The sequence below is a fragment of the Pseudophryne corroboree genome, chromosome 11, assembly GCF_028390025.1.
Source record: "Pseudophryne corroboree isolate aPseCor3 chromosome 11, aPseCor3.hap2, whole genome shotgun sequence".
Taxonomy (NCBI): Eukaryota; Metazoa; Chordata; class Amphibia; order Anura; family Myobatrachidae; genus Pseudophryne; species Pseudophryne corroboree.
In genome coordinates, this window is record NC_086454.1 from 38301290 (window position 1) to 38326043 (window position 24754).

The 24754-nt window shown below is 47.2% G+C and overlaps 1 protein-coding gene across 3 annotated transcripts in view; it reads left to right on the forward strand.

Moving 5' to 3' along the window:
• The window catches only part of TUB (TUB bipartite transcription factor), a 274530-nt gene that overhangs the window by 225116 nt on the left and 24660 nt on the right, over positions 1–24754 (forward strand). For 2 of the 3 annotated variants that reach the window (XM_063946485.1, XM_063946486.1), the window contains exons 2-5: positions 4326–4377; positions 6359–6521; positions 15733–15870; positions 24111–24275. In XM_063946485.1, the coding sequence (XP_063802555.1) occupies positions 4326–4377; positions 6359–6521; positions 15733–15870; positions 24111–24275 (518 nt within the window). The remainder of the gene's footprint in view (positions 1–4325; positions 4378–6358; positions 6522–15732; positions 15871–24110; positions 24276–24754) is intronic. The other variant, XM_063946487.1, reaches the window with a different exon arrangement.

The following is a 24754-nucleotide window of genomic DNA, read 5'->3' on the forward strand; positions in this document are numbered from 1 at the left end:
CTGAATCACCAGGAGATGCCGCGATAGCAGCGCCACAGGTTAACTGCGGCCAATAATAAATACAGCTCATAGACAATATTCCCCGAGCCCTCACCTTGGATTATAGCCGCTCATAAAGCTACAAATTCAGTCGCTGCAATGTTACCATTGTGCAATGTAAGCGCTCAGCTGCATTGAACCTATGTACAGCTGTTTGTGTGACTTGTACGTATAAGGAATGTTACACGCTGTACATTTGTACGAGTGTTTATACAGTTGTGCGACTGGTTGCCAAGAAATTGTGTTCCGTTCCAAGAATGTCTGCGGCGTGTTCTGGCTCCAATGATGGATCGGCATGTGTGTGTACAGCTTCACGAGTCACCTGGGCTATTGTAACAGTGTGTCTGATTCAGAGATGGATACGGATGGTTACACAGATAGCGATTATTGTGATCTGCGCTGCTGCGCATGCGTCACAGTCAGACTGCCAGCGACAATTCGTTACCGAGGATTTATTTGTGAGGATTTATTTGTAAAGTGATTGACAGGTAGTGACCGTTTGTGGGAGGTAACGGGGTGGGGGGGGGGGGGGGAGGAAACGTGGCACGTATGTTATCAGGACGTGTCTCAGTCTGCGGCTTTGATTCCATACTAATCCCACAAATTCCTGCGCCTGTGTCCTTGCCATGTTTCCGCTCAGCCACAAATTTGCAGCAGCGACGTCATTAGAGAACCTGTCTGAATCAGGCCAATCCATGTTCAGGGGGGCCACCCGCACACAGAGGATCATCTGCGCACAGGAGGCCCATCCGCACACAGGGGGCCATCCGCACACAGAGGATCATCTGCGCACAGGGGGGCCACCCGCACACAGGGGGCCATCCGCACACAGAGGAACATCTGCGCACAGGGGGCCCATTCGCACACAGGGGGCCCATCCGCACACAGAGGAACATCTGTGCACAGGGGGCCCATCCGCACACAGGGGGCCATCCGCACACAGAGGATCATCTGCGCACAGGGGGCCCATTCGCACACAGGGGGCCCATCCGCACACAGAGGAACATCTGCGCACAGGGGGCCCATCCGCACACAAGGGGCCATCCGCACATAGAGGATCATCTGCGCACAGGGGGCCCATCCGCACACAGAGGAACATCTGCGCACAGGGGGCCCATCCGCACACAGGGGGCCATCCGCACACAGAGGATCATCTGCGCACAGGGGGCCCATCCGCACACAGGGGGCCCATCCGCACAGGGGGGCCATCCGCACACAGAGGATCATCGGCGCACAGGGGGGCCATCCGCACACAGAGGATCATCTGCGCATAGGGGGCCCATCCGCACACAGGGGGCCATCCGCACACAGAGGATCATCTGCGCACAGGGGGGCCATCCGCACACAGAGGATCATCTGTACACAGGGGGCCATCCGTGCACAGAGGATCATCTGTACACAGGGGGCCATCCGCACACAGAGGATCATCTGCGCACAGGGGGCCCATCCGCACACAGGGGGCCATCCGCACACAGAGGATCATCTGCGCACAGGGGGGCCATCCGCACACAGAGGATCATCTGTACACAGGGGGCCATCCGCACACAGAGGATCATCTGTACACAGGGGGCCATCCGCACACAGAGGATCATCTGTACACAGGGGGCCATCCGCACACAGAGGATCATCTGTACACAGGGGGCCATCCGCACACAGAGGATCATCTGTACACAGGGGGCCATCCGCACACAGAGGATCATCTGTACACAGGGGGCCATCCGCACACAGAGGATCATCTGCACACAGGGGGCCATCCGCACACAGAGGATCATCTGCGCACAGGGGGCCATCCGTGCACAAAGGGCCCATCCATGCACAGGGGGTCATCCACATATAGGGAAGCCATCCACGTACAGGGGGGCCCATCTACACACAGGAGGCCCATCCGCGCACTGGGGGCCCATCCGCGCACTGGGGGCCCATCCGCGCACAGGGGACCCATCCGCACACAGGGGGCCCATCCGCACACAGGGAAGCCATCCATGCACAGGGGGGACTTCCAACCCAAAACAGGACCATCCGTGCCCAGATCCTCTGTGATTTCCAGATGGGCGCAGTGCTAGCGTTCCTTTCTCCTTTATCCCAAGTTAGATATAATTTCCCTTAGTACAGAAAGGAGCTGATCCTGATTCCTCCAAACTGAGGTAGTAATAAATCCCAAATAGATATTTTATGGTCATCGTACAGTATATTACTGTTGCTTAAAAAGAGTTTTACATTCTACATCTGTGTAAAATGTGATAAAACAAACATAGTGTAAAAAACATAGTGATAAAATTGGATGTTCATTATTTATTTCCTAGGAAAAAGGGTTTTCTACCTTCTTTGGCCTTGATGATGATTTTTAGTACAGTTTGTTGCTCGTGTATTCTGATTTTATTTGGCTGTCACCTCACAGACACGTGAGGCATCCCAGACACATCACGCGGTGCCTCCATACAACACTGGGAGCACTTAGAGGGTTATTCCAAGTTGACCACAGATTGCTGCATACGCGCCAGATCTGCGTTCATCTCTGCACATGTGTGGGTCCGCCTCCCAAGGAGCCTGCAATCTAATTGTGAACGCATCGGATCTAAGGTTGACCCCTGCCCGCGCTGCCAGGCGGTCAGCTGCCTTTTTTTCCCCCGGAGCAGCTACATGTGATATCACGCAGCCGCCCCGAAAACGGTCTCTGCTCCCGTTTTCCCAGAGCTGCCCCTGCAACGCCGGAACTCCGCCCCCGCAGCGGCCTCACCTGTCAATCACATTGTGGTCGTATCCATCAGGGTGTCCAGGCACAACACAGACCCTGGACCCGTCACGTCTTTAAAACAGGGGGTATCAATCATGCCGCGGCTTACAGGGGACTGCAAACGACATCGCAAGATCCATTCTGCACATGTGCAGACCCCAAACATCGTATTTATACTCAAACCATCGGATGCACCCAACTACACGCACTTCGGGGTTTATTTACTAAGGTGTGAGGTTTTCAGATGTGTAGATGTTGTCAATAACAACCAATCAGATTCCACTTAACATTTATCTAGCTGCTTCTAGAAGATAATAGCTAGAATCTGATTGGTTGCTAAGAGCAACAGCTCCACTTCTAAAAAAAACCTCCCATCTTAGTAAATATACCCCTTTGTGTGCAACTCAGAATCAGCCTCTTTGTGGGCGGGATGTACTGAAGGAAAAATTCGGGTTGGGTTGGAGGTTTTACAGCATTTTCAAATGTACTAAGGGGGTCATTCTGACCAGTTCGCGCGCTGCTTTTTATCGCAGCCGAGCGAACGGGTCCCTACTGCGCATGCGCCAGCGCAATAGTGCGCCGGCGCATGCCAAATGGCCGAAGGTCATAGCAGGGCTGCAATCGCCTCTGCCTGATTGACAGGCAGAGGTGGCCGCTGGGTGGGAGGGGGCGGAATGGCGGCGTTAGGCCGCCATTTTGTGGAGGCGTGTGATGTCACACGCAGCCGCAGCGAGTCGGGAAGCAATGAGTAACTCCCGGCCAGCACGCTGAAGATGCGCTGGTCGGGAGCTACTCTTGAAGTGCAAAGGCATCGCCGCTGTGCGATGCCTTTGCACTTCTGTCAGGGAAGATGATCGTAGCTGTGCTAAACTTAGCACAGCTACGATCAACTCGGAATGACCCCCTAAGACCCCACCGCCGTTTTTCGGCGTCCAGGGTATCGCTATCTCTGGATGGCGATACCCTATAGAAGCCTATGGGCTTCTTATCGCCGACTGCCGCAACCCGCCGCCCCCGCCGCAGACCCCCTTCCCCCACGGCATTCCTTCCTCCAGGCAGCCCTGGTCCCGGAAGGTAATCTCCTTCTCCCCCCTAGCAACGCAGCCGGAGGTCCTTCTGGCTGCAGGGGGGAGGCGGAGGAGGCGCCGGGGGCAGCCTGCTGCTGCTTCCCGGCGTGCGGGCAGTGTGGAGATCCCTGGGAGGTGACGGAGACCCCCCGCAGACCACCTCACAGGTATCGCGCGGGGGCCTCCGTCACCGCATCGCGATATTGATCGCATATGTTAGTACATATGCGATCAACATCGCTGTGATGCGCGGCGAGGGGCGGCGATGTATCTTAATACATTCCTGTGTGTTTTACGTGAGTGTGATTATTGTAGTTTATCAGATGTGTTATATTTCTACTATGCAGATTTTACCATATCTGTGTATTTCCGTGTAAATCCTGTTCCAACAGTCCTCTCCCCGTAGACTGTATTTGCCTGTAATACTCGGGCACGGCGGTTCTTGTTTCCGTTATACCTGACCTATGTTATTTTGTATTTTCCAGTGTTTTGGACGATGAGAGCAGCAGTTTGCGCCAACAGAAACTAGACAGACAGGTGAGTTATCATTTGTGCAGAGGGGGTATATCAGGGGTCACGAGACCCCTTACCCTATTAGCAATTCATAGGTGTGTGTGGGGGGGGGGGTATAAATTAAAACATAATTAATATAGGCCCAGATTTATCAAGCCGTAGGGTGATAAAGGGGGTAAATGTATGAAGCAGTGATAAGAGAGGAGAAGTGAGCCAGTGGAGAAGTGGCCCATGGCAACCAATCAGCATTGATGTAACATTTAAAATTTGCATACAATAAAATGATACAGAGCAGCTGATTGGTTGCCATGGGCAACTTCTCCACTGGCTCACTTCTCCACTCTTACACTGCTTCGTACATTTACCCCCTTTGTACCAGCCAATCAGCTCCTAACTGTCATTTTTCAAACACAGCCTGTGACATGGAAGTTAGGAGCTGATTGGTTGATACTTTATCATTGTGCTATTTACCACTCTCCAAGGCTTGATGAATGGAGGGCATAATATTTAGATAGGAAATGTAGGCGTAGATTCAGTTTGTTATTTTGCTGTATAATAATACCCCTTTCACACAGAAAATTAAATCACCAGGTAAAGAAGTTCTACACGGTAATTTGCCGAAAAACACAGGTCCTTTTTCTGTGTGAAAGGATCAACCCGGATTGAAATTCCTGGGACTTCGACCCAGGAATTTACCAAGGTTGGAGTTCTGGGAATTTCAACCCGGGTTGACTCTTTCACACAGACAAAATACCCGTTTTGATCCGCAAATTACCGGGTAGAAATTCTTGACCCGGTAATTTGCTTCTCTATGTGAAAGGGGGGTCAGGCAGAGACCGGCAAAATGACCCGGCACTGAAATACTGGGTAATTGCCGGCGTTTCTGTGTGAAAAGGGTATAACACAGAGAAACCCCAAATCCATAATAAGAAAAAGTCAGAAATGTGAATGCAAATAACCTGAGCTATATGGCTGTATTCAATAAGAGTCGGAAACTGCCGTCTTGTCGGAAAGACGGCAATTTCCGACTGGAATAGGTCGGAAGGGGTTCCGACCTATTCAATAGGGGCACATTTTTTCCAACAAGTCAGGAAACCCGACTTGTCGGAATGCTGTCCTAAAGCAGTTGGATCGGCGGAATACCAGCCGATCCGCCTGCAGCTGTCGGAAACGGGGCCAAATCTGACAGGTTTTTGCCCCCTTTCCGACAAACTCAATCCGATTTGAAAACAAGTCAGATTGAGGTGAGGAGACGGGGAGCGGTGCAGCGGGCTACGGAGATGATAGTACCTGCAGTGCCTCCTCCGCCGCCGCACAGATCACTCCCGCTGCCAGCTCCGGCCGCCGCTGGAAGCTCCCCCGCCGGCCGCCGCACACTGATCCCCCGCCGGCCACGCACACTGCTCCCCCGCCGGCCACCGCACACTGCTCCCCAGCGGCCGCCGCACACTGCTCCCCCACCGGCCGCCGCACACTGCTCCCCTGCCGGCCACCTCACGATGCTCCCCCCGCCACTGCTGTCAGAACACCCGGCAGCCGTTGACAGCAGCGGCAGGACAGGACACAGGGAATGGCCAAATCCGACAGTCGGGTTTGGCCGCTCTTGAATAGGGGTTGTCGGGTCCATTCCGACAACTGCATGTCAGAATGGACCGACTCTTATTGAATATACCCCATAACCGATGAAGCTATGCCATAGTTACTCAAGGCACACTAACAGTACAGGTTTTAAGGATAGCCATACTTAAGCACAGATGACAATTAGTTTAGTTATTTTGATTTAAGCATCTATGCTCAAGCATGGATATCCTGAAAACCTGGACTGGTTGTGTTTTTTGAGTACCAAGGTTGGGAATAACTGCCATAACTGCCTGAGAATGTTTAAGTCAGGACTTCCCTGTGCAATAGAGACTGTTGGAGAACTCCCTACATAATTTGGTATATTGTATTGTACAGTGTGTATTTCTCCAGTAGATAATACAGATTATTCTTCTTTCATTGTCAGCGGGCACTCTTAGAGCAGAAGCAGAAGAAGAAGCGCCAGGAGCCTCTCATGGTTCAGTCTAACGTGGACGGACGCACCCGGACTCGCAGGATGAAGCAGTCCGAGGAGCAAGCGCCGCTGGTGGAATCTTATCACAGCAGTAACAGCAGCACAATATATCACGGTAAGTTACCAGGGATGATATGGCATGCTGGGGGAAGACAGACATTTGTCTCTGGGCCGCTGTCATGGCTGAAATATAGACACGCCGCAGTACAGAGGGACTATAGAGAATCTATTTGATTGTGTGACTGGGCCCCTTAGCACTTGGCAGGCTGAACCAGGTGGCCCCTAACGCACCACAGCGACCAGCGCCCCTGGCGAGTGCCATCCCGGCCAACTCCCAGATACAGCCCTATCGGAGAGTTTATCCATTGAGATGAAACCACACAAGTAGCCGGCACAGAGGGGAAAACTCTAATCTGTGTGAAGGTTTTCAGTCGGCGCTCTTTCCCACTGAGGCACTGTCATACATGTCAGAAACTCTGATCTCTCTATATCCCAGGGAGTGTTGTTGTGGTTTTCCATGCACTGTGTGTTGTTTCCTTTCCCTGACATGATTGACACTTGCACCTCTTCAGTCTGTGTATTTAATGGCCCTGATTAGGATAATTAATTACCATTGTTCAGCCATCTTATCTAAATCTGTCACATTGGTTGTTCAGGACCCAGTCATGCGGAAGGCACAGAACACCAATCACTGTCTTCAGAAACATGAGTAATGCTTGTACTTCTGTCAAAATCACTTATGGAGGGATGGGATGGGGGGTGTTAAATTGGTTTTAAATGATGCATTGTTCTCTCTCTGAAACACAAAAGAATAGGCAATCCGTTGCTTTGAAGTATCTGCATTAGTCCCAGTCATTAGGGGGGCGATAACAACATCATATGGACTCTTAAAAGCTTCATTGTCAACAATCTGATGTCTTCCTGGTACTTCTTTGACTACCATCACATAAAAGCCCAGTCCAGAAGGAAAGTCATTGATTGGTTTGGGGAGGGGGGGGGGGGGGGGGTTGGTTGAGTTTATCTTGGTTCAAGATTACAAAGACGGTGTTTTGGAACAATCAGCTGGTTTGTGATTGACCGTGTACAGCACTCACAGGCAAAAGTGGCCATCAAGCAGTTCCCGTGTGGCCCAGTGGCAAGGTTCTTCCCACTTTCCACTGATGCTGACCCTGTGAGTTATTAATCGGCCTGTTGGGATGGATCACCAACGCTGAGCTGGTGCCCTGAATATGATTTATGGTCAATGAGCTTCTCACGCAAAGGGAACAGTCACACCAAAGGCTGGACAGAAGGTTTTTATTTATTATTTATTTATTAGCAGTTTTTTATATAGTGCAGCATATTCCGTTGCGCTTTACAATTAGAACAACAATTATAGAACAAAACTGGGCAAAGACAGACAGACAGAGGTAGGAAGGCCCTGCTCGCAAGCTTACAATCTATAGGGAAATAGGCATTGATACACAAGGATAGATGCTACCTGTTACATAATGGTTCCCCAGGTTGCCAGGTTCTTAATGGGTTGTATATGATATGAACACCCAGCAATGTTGGAAGACAAAATGTGAGTTTATGTGGACTGTACAGAGAGGATGCAATTAGATAGGGAAGCACTGAAGGTTATGTGTGTGGGTCTGGAATTTGATAGGCTTGTCTGAAGAGGTGAGTTTTCAGGGAACGTTTAAAGGTTTGGAGACTAGAGGAGAGTCTTATTGTGCGTGGGAGGGCATTCCACAGAGTGGGTGAAGCCCGGGTAAAGTCCTGTAATTTTGAGTGGAAACAGGTAAGACATGTGGATGAGAGACGCAGATCTTGTGCAGAGCGGAGAGGTCTGGTAGGGAGATATTTTGAGATGAGTGAGGAGATGTATGATGGTGCAGTTTGGGTAATAGCCTTGTATGTAAGTAAAAGTATTTTATATTTGACACGGTAAAAAACCGGTAACCAATGGAGGGACTGACAGAGCGGATCAGCAGATGAAGAACGTCTGGCGAGGAAGATTAGCCTCTTAGCTGCATTTAAAATGGATTGAGGTGGTGATAGCCTATGTTTGGGAAGACCAGTAAGGAGACTATTACAATAATCAATGCGGGAGATGATGAGTGCATGGATTAGAGTTTTTGCAGTGTCTTGTGTAAGATAAGGGCGTATTTTGGATATGTTTTTAAGGTGCATGTAACATGATTTAGAGACAGATTGAATGTGTGGAACAAAGGACAGTTCAGAGTCAAGGGTGACACCTAGGCAACGAGCTTGTGGGGTGGGGTGGATAGTTGCATTGTCAACAGTTATAGAGATATCAGGTTGGTAACTACTCTTAGCTGGTGGGAAAATAATTAATTCGGTTTTGGAAATGTTGAGTTTGAGGTGGCGAGATGACATCCAAGATGAAATGGCAGACAGGCATCCAGTGACACTAGCCAATACTGGTGGTGACAAATCTGGGGAGGATAGGTAGATTTGAGTATCATCAGCGTACAAATGATACTGAAATCCAAAGGAGCTGATTAGTTTACCAAGAGAGGAGGTATAGATAGAGAAAAGCAGAGGACCTAAGACTGAGCCTTGCGGTACTCCAACTGATAGAGGTAGAGAAGAAGAGGTAGAATCAGAGAAGCGAACACTGAAAGAGCGATTAGATAGGTAGGATGAGAACCAAGGTATGATGCATAAGTGACAGGCCGAGAAGTACGGAGAGTTAATTATGAAATGTGGGAAGATACGTGGGGAGTTCTTTCATGAAGCAGTGAAAACAGTGGAGAAAAGGACCAGTACACAAGTTGCCCATGGCAACCAATCAGCTTTGAAGGAAGCCTTTACAAAGTACATGGGCAACCAATCAGCTTTGAAGGAAGCCTTTACAAAGTACATTCTAAAAAAAGGGAGATGCTGATTGGTTGCCATGGGCAACTACTCCACTGGTCTGTTTCTCCACTGTTTTCACTGCATGACAGGAGCTGATTGGCTGGTACTTTAAATCTCTCCATGGTTTGATATATCTCCCCCTAACATGTGGAAAATAAGCAGCTAGTGTACAGCATATAGGTCATATAGAGATGTACAGTAAACCTGGACTAAGTGTAGGATGTAATATGTGCAGTACGGTGAGGCAGTGGTTATTTGTGTGTCTGTTGCATGTTCTTCCCGTGTTAGCTCGGTTTTCCTCCCACACTCCAAAAACATACTGATAGGGTAATTGGCTGCTGATAACAATTAACCCTAGTCTGTCCATGTGGTAGGGAATGCAGATTGTGAATGACTGACTATTCTCTGTACAGCTCTGCGTGATATGTGTGCGCTGTATCAGTGACTGTGAATAAATAATGAAAAAGAGAAAGTGCAAACACAGATGGTGATAGTGATGTTATATGGAAGGTCCTGAGGAAGAGATAGTAGCTCAAGGTAAAGGAGACCATAAGGGACTATGGCCCTCATTCCGAGTTGTTCGCTCGTTATTTTCCTTCGCATCGGTGCGATTTTCCGCTAACTGCGCATGCGCAATGTTCGCACTGCGGCTGCGTCAAGTAAATTTTCTAAGAAGTTTAGTATTTTACTCACGGCATTACAAGGTTTTTTCTTCGTTCTGGTGATCGGAGTGTGATTGACAGGAAGTGGGTGTTTCTGGGCGGAAACTGGCCGTTTTATGGGTGTGTGTGAAAAAACGCTGCCGTTTCTGGGAAAAATGCGGGAGTGGCTGGAGAAACGGGGGAGTGTCTGGCCGAACGCTGGGTGTGTTTGTGACGTCAAACCAGGAACGAAACTGACTGAACTGATCGCAGTGTAGGAGTAAGTCTCGAGCTACTCAGAAACTGCTAAGAAATTTCTATTCGCAATTTTGCGAATCTTTCGTTCGCAATTCTGCTAAGCTAAGATTCACTCCCAGAGGACGGCGGCTTAGCGTGTGCAATGCTGCGAAAAGCGGCTAGCGAGCGAACAACTCGGAATGAGGGCCTATGGCAGAGATTTATCAAATATTGGCGAGAGATAAATTACCAAAGGGGCAGGTGTATTAAGCCTGGAGAAGTGATGAAGTGGAAGGTGATAATGCACCAGCCAATCAGCTCCTAACTGTCAAGTTACAGGCTGGGTTTGAAAAATGACAGGAGCTGACTGGCTGGTGCGTTATCACTTTCCACTTTGGCTTAATACATCTGCCCCAGCCTGTAACACAGCGGTTAGGAGCTGATTGGCTGATACTTTATCTCCATCCACTTTATCAGCCAATCAGCGCCTAACTGCCAAACCCAACCTGTAACTTGACAGTTAGGAGCTGATTGGCATTTGCGTTATCACCTTCCGCTTTATCACTTCTCCAGACTTAATACATCTGCCCCGTTTGAAAAATGACAGTAAGAAGCTGATTGGCTGGTACTTTATCTTCGTCCACTTTATCTCCATCCAAGGCTTAATAAACAGACCCCTTTATCTCTCTCCAAGATTTCCCCTTACAGCTAGAAATTGAGGGCGAGTGTGGAGCGCAGATTAGGTTTCTGATGCCTGGATCTATCAGGAGGCTGTGGGGTCTGTGTACTAACCCTTGTAGAGAGATAAAGTTGAGAGATAAAGTACCAGTCAACAAGCTCCTGCCATTTTTCAAACACAGCCTGTAATATGGCAGTTAGGAGCTGATTGGCTGTCCCTTTATCTCTCTCCAAGGCTTAGTACATAAGGGTCTAGGGGTAGATGTATGAAGCAGGGAAAAGAGTGAAGAAGTGAGCCAATGGAGAAGTTGCCCATGGCAACCAATCAGCTGCTACGTTTCATTTTATAGAATGCACTTGATAAATGTTACTTGAAAGCTGATTGGTTGCTTTGGACAGCTTCTTCATTGGCTCATTTCTCCTCTCTTTTCACTGCTTCATACATCCCTGTATCTGGTACGGGATGAGATGATTATATGACCTTTATAGAACCTTGATTAAACTTCACTAATGCATCAGTCAGCCCTGACCGCCTATGTCCAGAACCTTCCCCTAGTATGTCTGGAAATACTGTGCGGAATTCTCGCCTGCAGTGAGCCAGCGACCGATTCATTTTACTTGTATAATTTTGAACGACTGAATTAAAAATAATAAAAGTGTTATTTTTATTCCCTGATTACCTGTGATTAGATGACTGTCATTAAAAGCACAGTATTGTTTCATAGCCGTCATTAGTGCGGCGACATGTTAAACTGGGTAATGCAAGATGTCGCCAGGCTTTTGTTCCTCTTCTATAAGACTGCACCTTGAATTGTCATCAATTAACCTCACAATGGAGGTCAAGCTTATTAAGGTTTCTTCACCCAAGATCATAAATCATTTCCCGGAGCGGGTTCCCTGACTAAAAGAAAAAGGCCATTGAAATCCGCAAGATAACTTGCTGATTACTTTATAAAATGCCTTATTAAGATTAATTATGTGGTGTATTCAGCAATTATTCCTGGGTATCCAGGGAATTCTTTACCCTAGCAACCCAATCTCCTCATACTAACATTTTTCTGTTGGTTCGTCGCGGCCATTTTGAACTGTCTTGGGAGATAATGATGGGTGTTTCTGCCGGCGGTGGGGAGAATGTGTCTAAATAACACAGATTATCTCCCTCTGTAATTTGCTATTCGGTTGAGAATGAGGATGTCAGCTAAGGAAAATCAGCAAATTATTTCAGACAGGAATAAATCTTAAATAAAATTTGCAGATTCCCTTTAAAGATAATTTACCGCAGCAAACGTGAGCTGTTAATTATAAACAGGTGGCAATTTTTTTCCTTCCAATTAAAGAATGGGTAAAAATTCATATGGACATTTTTTATATTACGGTATATATACGAGTATATATTTAAACATCATTTTTGTAATAACATTTTGACGTAAAATGATAGAAAATGCAGCTACAGTATCAGTGTTTTACGTGTTTATAGTAGATTCAAAAGGAAAAAGAGAGGACTGCTACATGCGTGTCACCTCCTCCTCCTCACAGGCCTGCCCCAACAGGACTCCTACTGTATGTCCCTGGCCTGCTCCCATGTGACACTCTCCTCACAGGCCTGCGTCAACATGGCCTCCTCCTCACTAACGTGCCCAGAATGACTCCTTGCTCTGTGGCCTGCACCCATGTGACCCTCTCCTCACAGGCCTGCCTCCCCTCCACATGGCCTCCTCCTCACTAACATGTGCCCAAAATGACTCCTTGCTCTGTGGCCTGCACCCATGTGACCCTCTCCTCACAGGCCTGCCTCCACATGGCCTCCTCCTCACTAACATGTGCCCAAAATGACTCCTTGCTCTGTGGCCTATACCCATGTGACCCTCTCCTCACAGGCCTGCCTCCACATGGCCTCCTCCTCACTAACATGTGCCCAAAATGACTCCTTGCTCTGTGGCCTATACCCATGTGACCCTCTCCTCACAGGCCTGCCTCCACATGGCCTCCTCCTCACTAACATGTGCCCAAAATTACTCCTTGCTCTGTGGCCTGCACCCATGTGACCCTCTCCTCACAGGTCTGCGTCCACATGGCCTCCTCCACACTAACATGTGCCCAAAATTACTCCTTTCTCTGTGGCCTACTGCCATGTGACCCTCTCCTCACAGGCCTGCCTCCACATGGCCTCCTCCTCACTAACATGTGCCCAAAATGACTCCTTGCTCTGTGGCCTGCACCCATGTGACCCTCTCCTCACAGGCCTGCCTCCACATGGCACCCTCCTCACTAACATGTGCCCCAAATGACTCCTTGCTCTGTGGCCTGCTCCCATGTGACCCTCTCCTCACAGGTCTGCGTCCACATGGCACCCTCCTCACTAACATGTGCCCCAAATGACTCCTTGCTCTGTGGCCTGCTCCCATGTGACCCTCTCCTCACAGGTCTGCGTCCACATGGCACCCTCCTCACTAACATGTGCCCCAAATTACTCCTTGCTCTGTGGCCTGCTACCATGTGACCTCCCCGCTCCTCATTGGTTCTTCCTAAACATTTTTAGATAAATAGGAAGGCAGAGGGTGAAGACACTTTGTAGGCAGTGGGTGGAAAATTCCTCTCTGGCCCTTAGCTGGGAAGCCCTAAGGGTCTCATGAGATCACCCAGGCATCGCCACCTGTTATGGGATTAATTCCTGGTCCGATCACCAGAGTGTCACCCCCACAATGACCCCTACTAAGCCAGCGCCTTCGCTGTTTCATTTGACGTCTTTAGGTCATGATCATACAGCCAAAGGCCTCTGACAGAAAACATGTTCTACTCAATTCCCACCATCTGTAATTGTTGGTCTTTTATCATTCAGATTTCCAGATAGGAGTTTGTGCGCCAGATAAGTTTACTGGCATGTAGTTTAAATGCCGGCTGTCGGGATCCCGGTGTTCAGGATACAGACATCGGAATCCCAACAGCCAACAATGCCGCCAGCCAGAATCCCGGTGCAACAGGGGCTGTTCCCACTCGTGGGTGTACATGACACCCAAAGATTGGGAATAGATCCTGTGGCGAGTGCAGTGAGCCACCGTGCCCGCATGGGGACTCTTTGTGCTCGCCCAACTGCCGGCATTCTGTCCGCTGGTTTATATTACATTAGTGTGGTATTGCATAGTCGCTGGGATTAACCCCGATCATCTCTACTTACAGGTACAGCCAAAGAGATAACACACAATAATGGGGAATATAACCGTGTGGTCAGACGTGCGCTTTATAGCAGACTGACGGCAGTATATAGGATACATCTAGCAGTTATTGGTAAAATAAAACCTATTCTACCCTGAAAGCTCCCCTACCCAATGTAGACAAACCTGTGGAATAGATAGGGTGCAGTGTTGTGTATGGCGCAGCACATCCAGGACTTATTACTAACGATGTGGCAATATTTCATCTGTCCGTGACACTCTGCCACTAAGGAACCACAGACTAAGATGGAATTGTGTAGTCTGGAATAGAGATGAGGGAGGAAATGCGTTCTGCCGTAATAAATGATATCATCAAAACCTTCAACTGTAATAAAAATAATGGTATGCAGGCGTGTTCCTGGCCATTCTGCGGGGATGAAATGCTCCGTCACCTACATAACGCAAATCCAAATAAACATCTGTGCAGGAATTGCGCACACTTCGGAAGGCACATATTGTATGTTTAAGAATTATTTGCTCTTATCACCAAGGTTACTGTCACTAAACTGGGTTCTTGCATCAAGAATATCTTTTTTTATTTATTGATTTACTGTGTTTGCTGGTCCCCCAAAACTTGCTGACTGTTTGGTTACTGCCACTAAACTGGGTTCTTGCATCAAGAATATCTTTTTTTTATTTATTGATTTCCTGTGTTTGCTGGTCCCCCAAAACTTGCTGACTGTTTGGTTACTGTCACTAAACTGGGTTCTTGCATCAAGAATATATATTTTTATTTATTGATTTCCTGTGTTTGCTGGTCCCCCAAAACTTGCTGACTGTTTGCCCCATTACAGGCACAGCGCTGAGCTAATGCCTGGGGCCTATGTCTGTAAAGTTTACTGTAATATACTTTCCCCATTTGATAATAAGGTGAAATCAGCAATATGCCGGGTTGCAGACAGCGGCGGCGACTCGCACCCTGGGAGCTCCTGTGTCAGGCTCCCAGGTGCGACACACCTCAGACGGTCTGAAAGGGGTATTACTGACGTGGAAACTGCGGAGCACCACGTGCCATTGATGTGAGAGGTGAACGTCTGCTACCAAGGTGCGTGAGGGCCGACCGACACACTACAGTGGAGCAGCTCACCGTCACAATTACCCTGGGTGCTACCAGACGTGTGTCTAAAATGACAGTTCAGCCCGTCTAGCTGCTGTCTGTGCTGCACACGGCGGTTACTCTGGCTATTAGTTGGCGGTCATAATAATGTGACTCCACCGTGTAAAATCTCTGGTCTATGTTTGCTAGGTATGTCTCACAAGGGCAGGGAAACTAATCCCCTTTTTAGAAAAATACTGTGATACCGAGAAACCAGCGAAACTGTAAAATCTGCCACAAGCTGAATCTATTCTTTGGTATTTAATATTGTTACATTTATTGTCTGAACTGTGGGGCATATCATGTCTTTGATCAGTGTTCTGTATAAGAAACCAATCTTCTGTTATTTTCAAGGACACGGAAAACATTACAATGTGTTTTTCCCTTATTCCATCTTCTAGCTGCCGTTTTTTGTTTTTTTGTTTGGGCCATAAAACAGTATTTTTGAATGTATCCGATCTTCCGATCTGTGAAGCGGTGGCTATACGTCAGTAAAATAAATCCATCTAGCCGCCGCGTTGCTGATACAGGCGCTGTTGTGACTTCCTTATAATCTGATCTTCTCTCTGTCTGTTTCTTGCTGAACACTCCGAGCAGTACAAGAGGCCGAGCCGGAGGACACCCAGATGGTCACGGAGACCCAGCCTCCAAAGTCTACTAAAAAGGCCAAAGCGGCAGGGGCCGCCGGCTGTCCCTCTGGCAGTGCCAGGAAAGAGAAAAAGGGAAAGCAGAAAGGTCAGCCGCATGCATCCAACACAGCCTGTCAGGCAGCATGGCATGTTCCCTGTCATACGTGTGCGCATGTTACTGTGTATGTTCCCCCCGCTTGTCACAGCCGCGCAGCGCTGGAGCGGAGCATGACGTGTCAACGCGCAAACTTTCTGTCCCCTCGATAGTTGTGACTTCTGTATTTTGCATAACTGGCTGAGGCCCAGATTTATCAAGCCTTGGAGAGTGATAAATTGCACCGTGATAAAACACCAACCAATCGGCTCCTAACTGCCATTTTACAGTCTGTGTTTTGAAAAATGACAGTTAGGAGCTGATTGGTTGGTACTTTACCTCCGTGATATTTATCACTCTCTGAGGCTTGATAAATCTGGGCCTTAGTATGTGGCCAGACCGCATGTCATCCAACAACACGGGTCAGCCTGGCCAATGTCATTGTCTTGTGATGTGGTGTACGGGCGTGGGACACCCCATTGTGATTAGATGGTCACAGAACGCCCAGTGATGGTGTCAGTGTGCCGGTGATACAGACCGAATGGCCGGCCTTGTCAAGGCCTTGGATGCACAAACACTTTTGCTAGAGGTTTCCCTCAAACATTCCGTGGTACTGAGCAGAACATGAGTCATCTCTTCACATTGTTGGGTTACAGCAACAAGAGATATCCTGGCACGGAGGATAGTAGCACGCAGAGGAATCCGCTGACAGCTGTTACCGTCACTCCTGCCATACTTCACAGTTTTTCTCTCCATTCGTGAATTTTCCTGTTGTGTGTTACTTGGTGTTTGGAAGCTGTTTGTGGTTTCTGTAACAGATTTGTAGTATGATGAGGAAAGCGGTACGTAAGGTAGAAGAGAATTTGGGATGTCCACTGCTTCACGTCTGGTGCCAAGAGCCGTAGCTAAGACCTGAAGCTGGAATGGGTCTATTTTTTTTTTTTTTTTTTTTTTGGGGGGTGGATATATTAAGATAAACAGCCCTGGTTACCTCTTTTACTTTTCACTTTTCTACTCATCGTTATCTTACATTAGAATGAAGTAAAGTAAAGAAGAAGAAAAAAAGCACACTACTGGGCAAAACCATGTGCACTGCAGGTGGGGCAGATGTAACGTGCACAGATAGTTAGATTTGGGTGGGGTGTGGTCCTACTTAAATCTAAATTACAGTGTAAAAATTAAGCAGCCAGTATTTACCTTGCACAGAAACAATGTAACCCACCCAAATCTAACTCTCTCTGCACATGTTATATCTGCCACACCTGCAGTGCACATGGGCCCTCGCTAGCTGCTTTTAGCAGCATTGCAAACGCTAGGCCGCCGCCCTCTGGGAGTGTATCTTAGCTTAGCAGAATCGCTAACGAAAGGTTAGCAGTTCTGCTATTAAATATTTCCCTGCAGTTTCTGAGTAGCTCCAGACCTACTCCTAGATTGCGATCACTGCAGACTGTTTGGTTCCTGGTTTGACGTCACAAACACGCCCTGTGTTCGGCCAGCCACTCCCCCGTTTCCCCAGCCACTCCTGCATTTTCGTCTGGCACGCCTGCGTTTTTTTAGCACACTCTCGGAAAACGCTCAGTTAGCACCCAGAAACACCCACTTCCTGTCAATCACTCACCGATCAGCACAGCGACTGAAATTGCATAGTTTTGTGTGAAAGTACTTAGCGCGTGCACCCTGCGGCCATACGCATGCGCAGAACTTCCGGATTTTAGCCTGATCGCAATTCTGCTAAAAACAGCAGCGAGCGATCAACTCGGAATGACCCCCCTGGTTTTGCCCAGTTGCTTGCTTTTTGTGGTTTTCTAACAAACCTGAATAACCCCCCTAAGTCTAATATTCCCTTCTAGCTTGCACACATTTATCTGTGCTGGCTCTGAAAGTGGAAAGTACTATATATGCAAATGTGGGGTTACGCTTCCCCGTTCCTCAAAGGCTACAAGGCCGAATCCATCATCTGCGAGCTCCTGGTGCGCTTTTTTGGTTGGCGTGATGCTGGGTAGTGATCTTCACTCATTGGAGGTGACGTGAGCAATAATGGGCGATGTTTTCATTACTGTGATTGACGGTAATATGCACAGACACATAACGTGTGCGGCTACTTCGGCGCATGCCAGCTAATTAAATCGGCCCCTAAATGTTATTTAAAAAATAAAAATAAGAGACAAAGAATGAATTGCCTGATTAGTTGTAATTAGCGGTGAAGAATGAACAGCTTCATACATTGCTCTTTGTAGTAGTGAGTGCTCAGCTGTTATTTACCAGTAAATATGGTAATTAGGAACAGATTGAGAAATTGTTTTCTCTGCGACACTTTAGTTTTTATAATGTTCTATAAATTAGAAATTAAAATACTTAAAAAAATACACTAAACAAACCGGCATTTTGTAGCATTTAATATTACGATTACTACTTCACGCTCAAATACAGAAGTGATCTTCATTCATTATCAGCATCTACTCGTTTATCATTGATGTAACCAGCCATCCGCGTTGCTCCAAACACAGAGATCGCTATCTAGCCCGAACGTTTGATGGTTGAAGTTTTTTTCCCCTGTAGTCTGAAATCCAGAAGTGAGATTCTCATTATCTCCTTGAACATAAAGCGAAGGATTAAATCTCTGACATTTTGGATATTATTGCGCTTTTGAAGCGGCTCCTCTCTTTGATAGCTGGATAACGAGGCCCATACAGACACAATGGCCCTCATTCCGAGTTGATCGCTCGCTAGCTACTTTTAGCAGCCGTGCAAACGCATAGTCGTCGGCCACGGGGAAGTGTATTTTCGCTTTGCAAGAGTGTGAACGCCTGTGCAGCCGAGCGGTACTAAAACATTTTGTGCAAAACAAGGCCAGCCCTGTAGTTACTCATTCTGTGCGATGATTGCTGCGACGAAGGTCCCGGAATTGATGTCAGATACCCGCCCAGCAAACGCCTGGCCACGCCTGCGTTTTTCCAAACACTCCCAGAAAACGGTCAGTTGACACCCATAAACTCCCACTTCCTGTCAATCTCCTTGCGATCGGCTGTGCGAATGGAATCGTCGCTAGAAGCAGTGCAAAACAACGATGCTTTGTACCCGTACGCCGCGCGTGCGCATTGCGGCCCATACGCATGCGTAGTTTTGCCGTTTTTTAAAATGATCGCTACGCAGCGAACAACTCGGAATGAGGGCCTTTGTCCAAGGTTGTATAAAGATATCGGGAGTAGAGGCGTCCGATTATTTTATTTTGCTCTATAAAATAATGTATACGTGGATCAGATTTCATTATAAAGTGTCATATATATGGGTGAATGTAATAACGAACCTATCCATTTTGCTGTAATCATACATCTCATTTCTTATGCAAATTAATAATAATTTTATTGGATCATGGCCCTCATTCCGAGTTGATCGGTCGCAAGGCGAATTTAGCAGAGTTACACACGCTAAGCCGCCGCCTACTGGGAGTGTATCTTAGCTTCTTAAAATTGCGACCGATGTAATCGCAATATTGCGATTACAAACTACTGAGCAGTTTCTGAGTAACTTCAACCTTACTCTGCCTGTGCGATCAGTTCAGTGCTTGTCGTTCCTGGTTTGACGTCATAAACACACCCAGCGTTCGCCCAGACACTCCTCCGTTTCTCCAGCCACTCCTGCGTTTTTCCCGGAAACGGTAGCGTTTTCAACCACACGCCCATAAAACGCCGTGTTTCCGCCCAGTAACACCCATTTCCTGTCAATCACATTACGATCGCCGGAGCGACGAAAAAGCCGTGAGTAAAAATAGTATCTTCATTGTTAAATTACTTGGCGCAGTCGCAGTGCGAATATTGCGCATGCGTACTAAGCGGATTTTCATTGCGATGCGATGAAAAATACCGAGCGAACAACTCGGAATGAGGGCCCATGTTTTAAATTAACAAATATTCGTTCACTGTACCAATGAACGTCACTGATGTTGTGAATAAATGGCGAGCCACTGGTTTTTTAACACTCCAGCCAATCAGGTGGAAGTTACTCTATTTGGCTATTAGTCGACGGGCATTCACGTCACTGCTCCACTGTGTGGGGAGTAAGCAGCCACTAGTATACAAAGTGGCATTCCCTGAAAGTATGTTTCTTCTGGTGAAGACTAATAAGCCCAGATCTATCAAGCCTTGGGGCCGTATTCAATAGAAAGACGTCAGTTTCCGACGGGATCCGGTCTGAAGATCGACCTGCCTAGGTCGACAATGTTTAGGTCAACCACTATAGGTCGACCGTCACTAGGTCGACAGGGTTTCTAGGTTGACATGTGCTAGTCCGACAGGTCAAAAGGTTGACATGAGATTTAAAAAAAAAAAAAAAATCTTTTTTTTTACTTTTTCATACTTAATGATCCACGTGGACTACGATTGGGAACGGTAACCTGTGCCGAGCGAAGCATGGCGAGCGAAGCAAGCCATGCGAGGGGACACGGTGCACTAATTGGGCTTCCCGGTCACTGTACGGAGAAAACGACACCAAAAAAACAAGAAGAACTCATGTCGACCTTTTGACCTGTCGACCTTCAAACCCTGTCGACCTAGTGACTGTCGACCTAAACATTGTCGACCTAGACACTGTCGATCTAATGATCCACACCCGTTTTCGACTGATTGAGGTTGTAAGGGGTTCCGACCTATTCAGTGTCGGGCCTTTTCTTCCAACAATTTGGGAAACCCGACTTGTCGGGAGAGTGTCAAAATACACGCGGATCAGCGGATGACCCCAAACCCGACAGCTTTTAGGCCAGTTTCCGACAATGGGGGTCATTCTGAGTTGATCGCTCGCTGTCGTTTTTCGCAGCGAACAGGTTACTCTTGCGTATGCACCGCAATGCGCAGGCACATCGTACAGGTACAAAGAGGATCGTTGCTGGGCGATGGTTTTAACGAAGAATCCATTCGCACAGCCGATCGCAAGGAGATTGACAGGAAGAGGGCGTTTGTGGGTGTCAACTGACCGTTTTCAGGGAGTGGTTGGAAAAACACAGGCGTGTCCAAGCGTTTAAAGGGCGGATGTCTGACGTCAATTCCCGACCAAAAAGACTGAAGTGATCGCAAGGGCTGAGTAAGTTGAGAGCTACTCTGAAACTGCAAAAAACTTTTTCGGCCCGTTTAGCTGCACGCGCGTTCGCTCACTTGTAAAGCGAAAATACACTCCCCCGTAGGCGGCGACTATGCGTTTGCACGGCTGCAAAAAGTAGCTAGCGAGCGATCAACTCGGAATGAAAATTAGAATGACACTGGGGGTAATTCTGAGTTGATCACAGCAGGAACTTTGTTAGCACTTGGGTAAAACCATGTGCACTGCAGGGGGGACAGATATAACATGTGCAGAGAGAGTTAGATTTGGGTGGGTTTTTCGTTTCTGTGCAGGGTAAATACTGGCTGCTTTATTTTTACACTGCAATTTAGATTGCAGTTTGAACACACCACACCCAAATCTAACTCTCTCTGCACATGTTATATCTGCCCCCCTTCCTGCAGTGCACATGGGCCCTCATTCCGAGTTGTTCGCTCGTTAGCTGCTTTTAGCAGCATTGCACACGCTAAGCCGCCGCCCTCTGGGAGTGTATCTTAGCATAGCAGAATTGCTAACGAAAGGTTCGCTAATTTTCTCGTAACGATTACCCCGCAGTTTCTGAGTAGCTCCAGACTTACTCAGCCATTGCGATCAGCTCAGTCCTTTTCGTTCCTGGTTTGACGTCACAAACACACCCAGCGTTCGCCCAGCCACTCCCCCGTTTCTCCAGCCACTCCTGCGTTTTGCAACTCGAACGCCTGCGTTTTTCCGCACACTCTCATAAAACGGCCAGTTTCCGACCAGAAACACCCACTTCCTGTCAATCACACTACGATCAGCACAGCGATGAAAAAGCTTCGTAATACCGTGAGTAAAATACCTAACTTTTGTGTAAAATAACTGAGCGTATGCGCTCTGCGTACCTTGCGCATGTGCAGTTAGCGACTAATCGCAGTATAGCGAAAATCGGCAACGAGCGAACAACTCGGAATGACCCCCATTGTCGGGGCCGGGCCAAACATGTCGGGTTTGAATAGAGTGCACTGAAAAGAGTGCTGTCGGGTCCTTTAAAAGTCAGCTTTAAAAGTCAAATAAACATATTGGGGCAGATTCAATTAGCTGTGCTAATTGCCAGCCTAAAGACATTCAATTAAGGCTCGCTACCCTGCTCGTTAAGTCCCCGAGGGTGCACACCCTGCTCGTTAAGTCCCAGATGGTGCACTTATTGCAGAGTTTTCTTTGCACCCTCTGGAGCTTAATGCGCATGGGAAACACATAGATTTAGGCACTTAACGCAGAATCTATGGGTTGCCTGCGATTTTAACGTGCAAGTAAAATGCAGAGAACTTGAACAGCTTTGGGCGTTGAACCCAGATCTATACTGCTCGGTAGACACCGGGGGTAATTAAATTTTCCCAGTGAAGTGTAAACAGTATAAGGCTACCTTTATAGTGTGGTTAACGGACCTGTGAAATTTGTGCAACCCTATTGTCACCAATTGATTAAATGCAGTAACAAGAGTGTCAAAAGGTTTTTTACCCTAATTCGAATGGGAACAGATAACATAGAAATGGCCAGGATGGTACGTTACTTATTATAAAGCTACGTACAGTCACTGTAATAACGGTTGACTTAGCGGTTAATAATTAGCATTATAATTTAACACTCTGCTGTCGCGTTTCGCAGGTTGCATTTTGTGATATCAACTTCCTATTTTCCCACAAATGCATTGTTAATAGATAATCGCATAGCTCTGTAGGCAAAGGCAAATGTGGCATCTCCTGATTAATGAATTGGGTGGATCAGGGAGTTTCTTGGTGTATGCGGTCTCAGAGCAAAAACAAGAGTTTGTTATGCGGCAGTAAATATTGATAAATAGGTGTAGTTGGAGCATTTGTGACACAGTTTTGTCCGAGGGTCACAAAGCTAATGTGCTGATTTTGTCAAGTTTGCAAATGAGATTCAGTGTCTCTCTTATCCATACCTATTCATGGACAAGAAGGTAACAAATAATTGATGGCCCGGATAATAAGGGCCAGCAATTTTTCACATATCAGACCATTTGTATCTATAACTTCCCTCTGTCCAGAGCAGCTTACTGCATGCAAATAGATTGTCGCTTGCGAGCATATCCACCACTTCAGTCATTGCATGGGGGGAGGAGATTATGGCAAGGGTCAGCCAGAAGGGGGAGCTATATCAAGCAGTATAAAGAGTGCAGAAGTGAAACAGCTGCTACTTCTGATTGGCACAGAAGTTAATCATCCGATATGAGAGGTCTCAGGTGAATACGGAGCAGAATATATTAAGGTTACAACTCAACTATAATGTCATACCTTTTATAACCAAGTAGGAAAATGCATTATCATTTGGCTGCTGTTAGTATCTGACATTAGTGTTCCGTATATGAAAGCTTGTACATCACCGTGCTAAGTAGCATACCTGAAATATGTAAAGACATCCACTTTGCTCTATCACGTCCTTCTACGGTAATCTGCTATGCTGGTGGTCGAGCCTCCTCTAACTAGAGATGTGCGGTTCGGTTCTCTAGAAATCCCAGATTTTATGGATCCAAACCAAATCCAAAACCCGGTCCAGTTTTGGCTCTTTGGAATTTGGATTTTAAATCCGATTTTCCGTTATGGATTGCAAAAATGATTTTAGTTGATTTTATCCATTTTCAAGAAATCCAAAACCCAAGATTCAGCTTTTAAATCCAAAATCAGAATCAAAACACTCGAGGATGGTTTTGCAAAACCAGAACCAAAACATGATCGTGAAATTAGAGCCAAATCCAAAACACAAGGCTAAGCGCACATCTCCACCTCTAACATAGCAGGCAAAGAGTGACTGACATCTTGGGAAGCATCCTGTACAGGAATACTCTGTGTTGATTGGTGGATTCACGCACAGGGGTGGAGTCGGTGATCACACAATGGTTGCATTCTTAGACTTCTGACCTATGTGAGATCCCATCCTGAAGATGTGGGAGGAGCTTCTGTCTGTAATGGAGGGGTGGAGCTGCAATAGAATGTCAGAGTCACACTGAACAGTGTATTTTAATGGATTATATATGAAAAATGTAAAATGTGAGTTTCAGTAGTCCTTTAATTTTTTTAATACAGGAAAACAAATAGGAACATCCAAACCACGGAATGTCCCATTGGGCCTCAGTCATACAGATGTGAAATTTCTGGCTCACCAATTATCTACCTCTACAGGTATTGATGGCCCAGCTGCCTTCCAAGATGAAGTCCAGGACACAGGTAGTCACGTGCAAATTTTAACGGTGGGACAGTCCTGCCACGAAGAGGATGAAGTGGAGACGGTGGCTGGCGGCCAACAGCAGAGCAAGCAAGACCTGAGACTGACCATGCAGAAGAAGGGTAAGAGCTGGCGGTCCTCGTTTACATTCCAGAGAGCTTGACAGTAAATCTAAATCCTAGTAAGTTGCGTCACTGGGTGCTTATTGCAGCCTGTACTAGTGGCATAGGGTTTTTTGATGTCATAGACAAAGTATAAAAATATCAGTCATACAGTGGGAGAGTCTTCTAGGAAAATAGTTGTCTTGGATGTCTGCAAATACAAAATAATAGGAGGGAGCGCTTTGTATTATACCCACTAATGATCTATAATCTACCAATCGATAATAATCTGCAGTAATCAGCCTAGTCTGTGTTAGAGGCACAAGATGGAAAGTTACAGGCAGGGGCGGTTGGTCTGGAATTTATACTAATGATGCAGTAAATTATATCGCCCCAGCTCTTTGGCACAGCTCCTCTGTATATCTCTTCTCCGCACAACCTATTGTCATGTCTGTTGCTTGCGCTTTAAGTGGCTCCAGTTCTCGTGTATACATATCGGG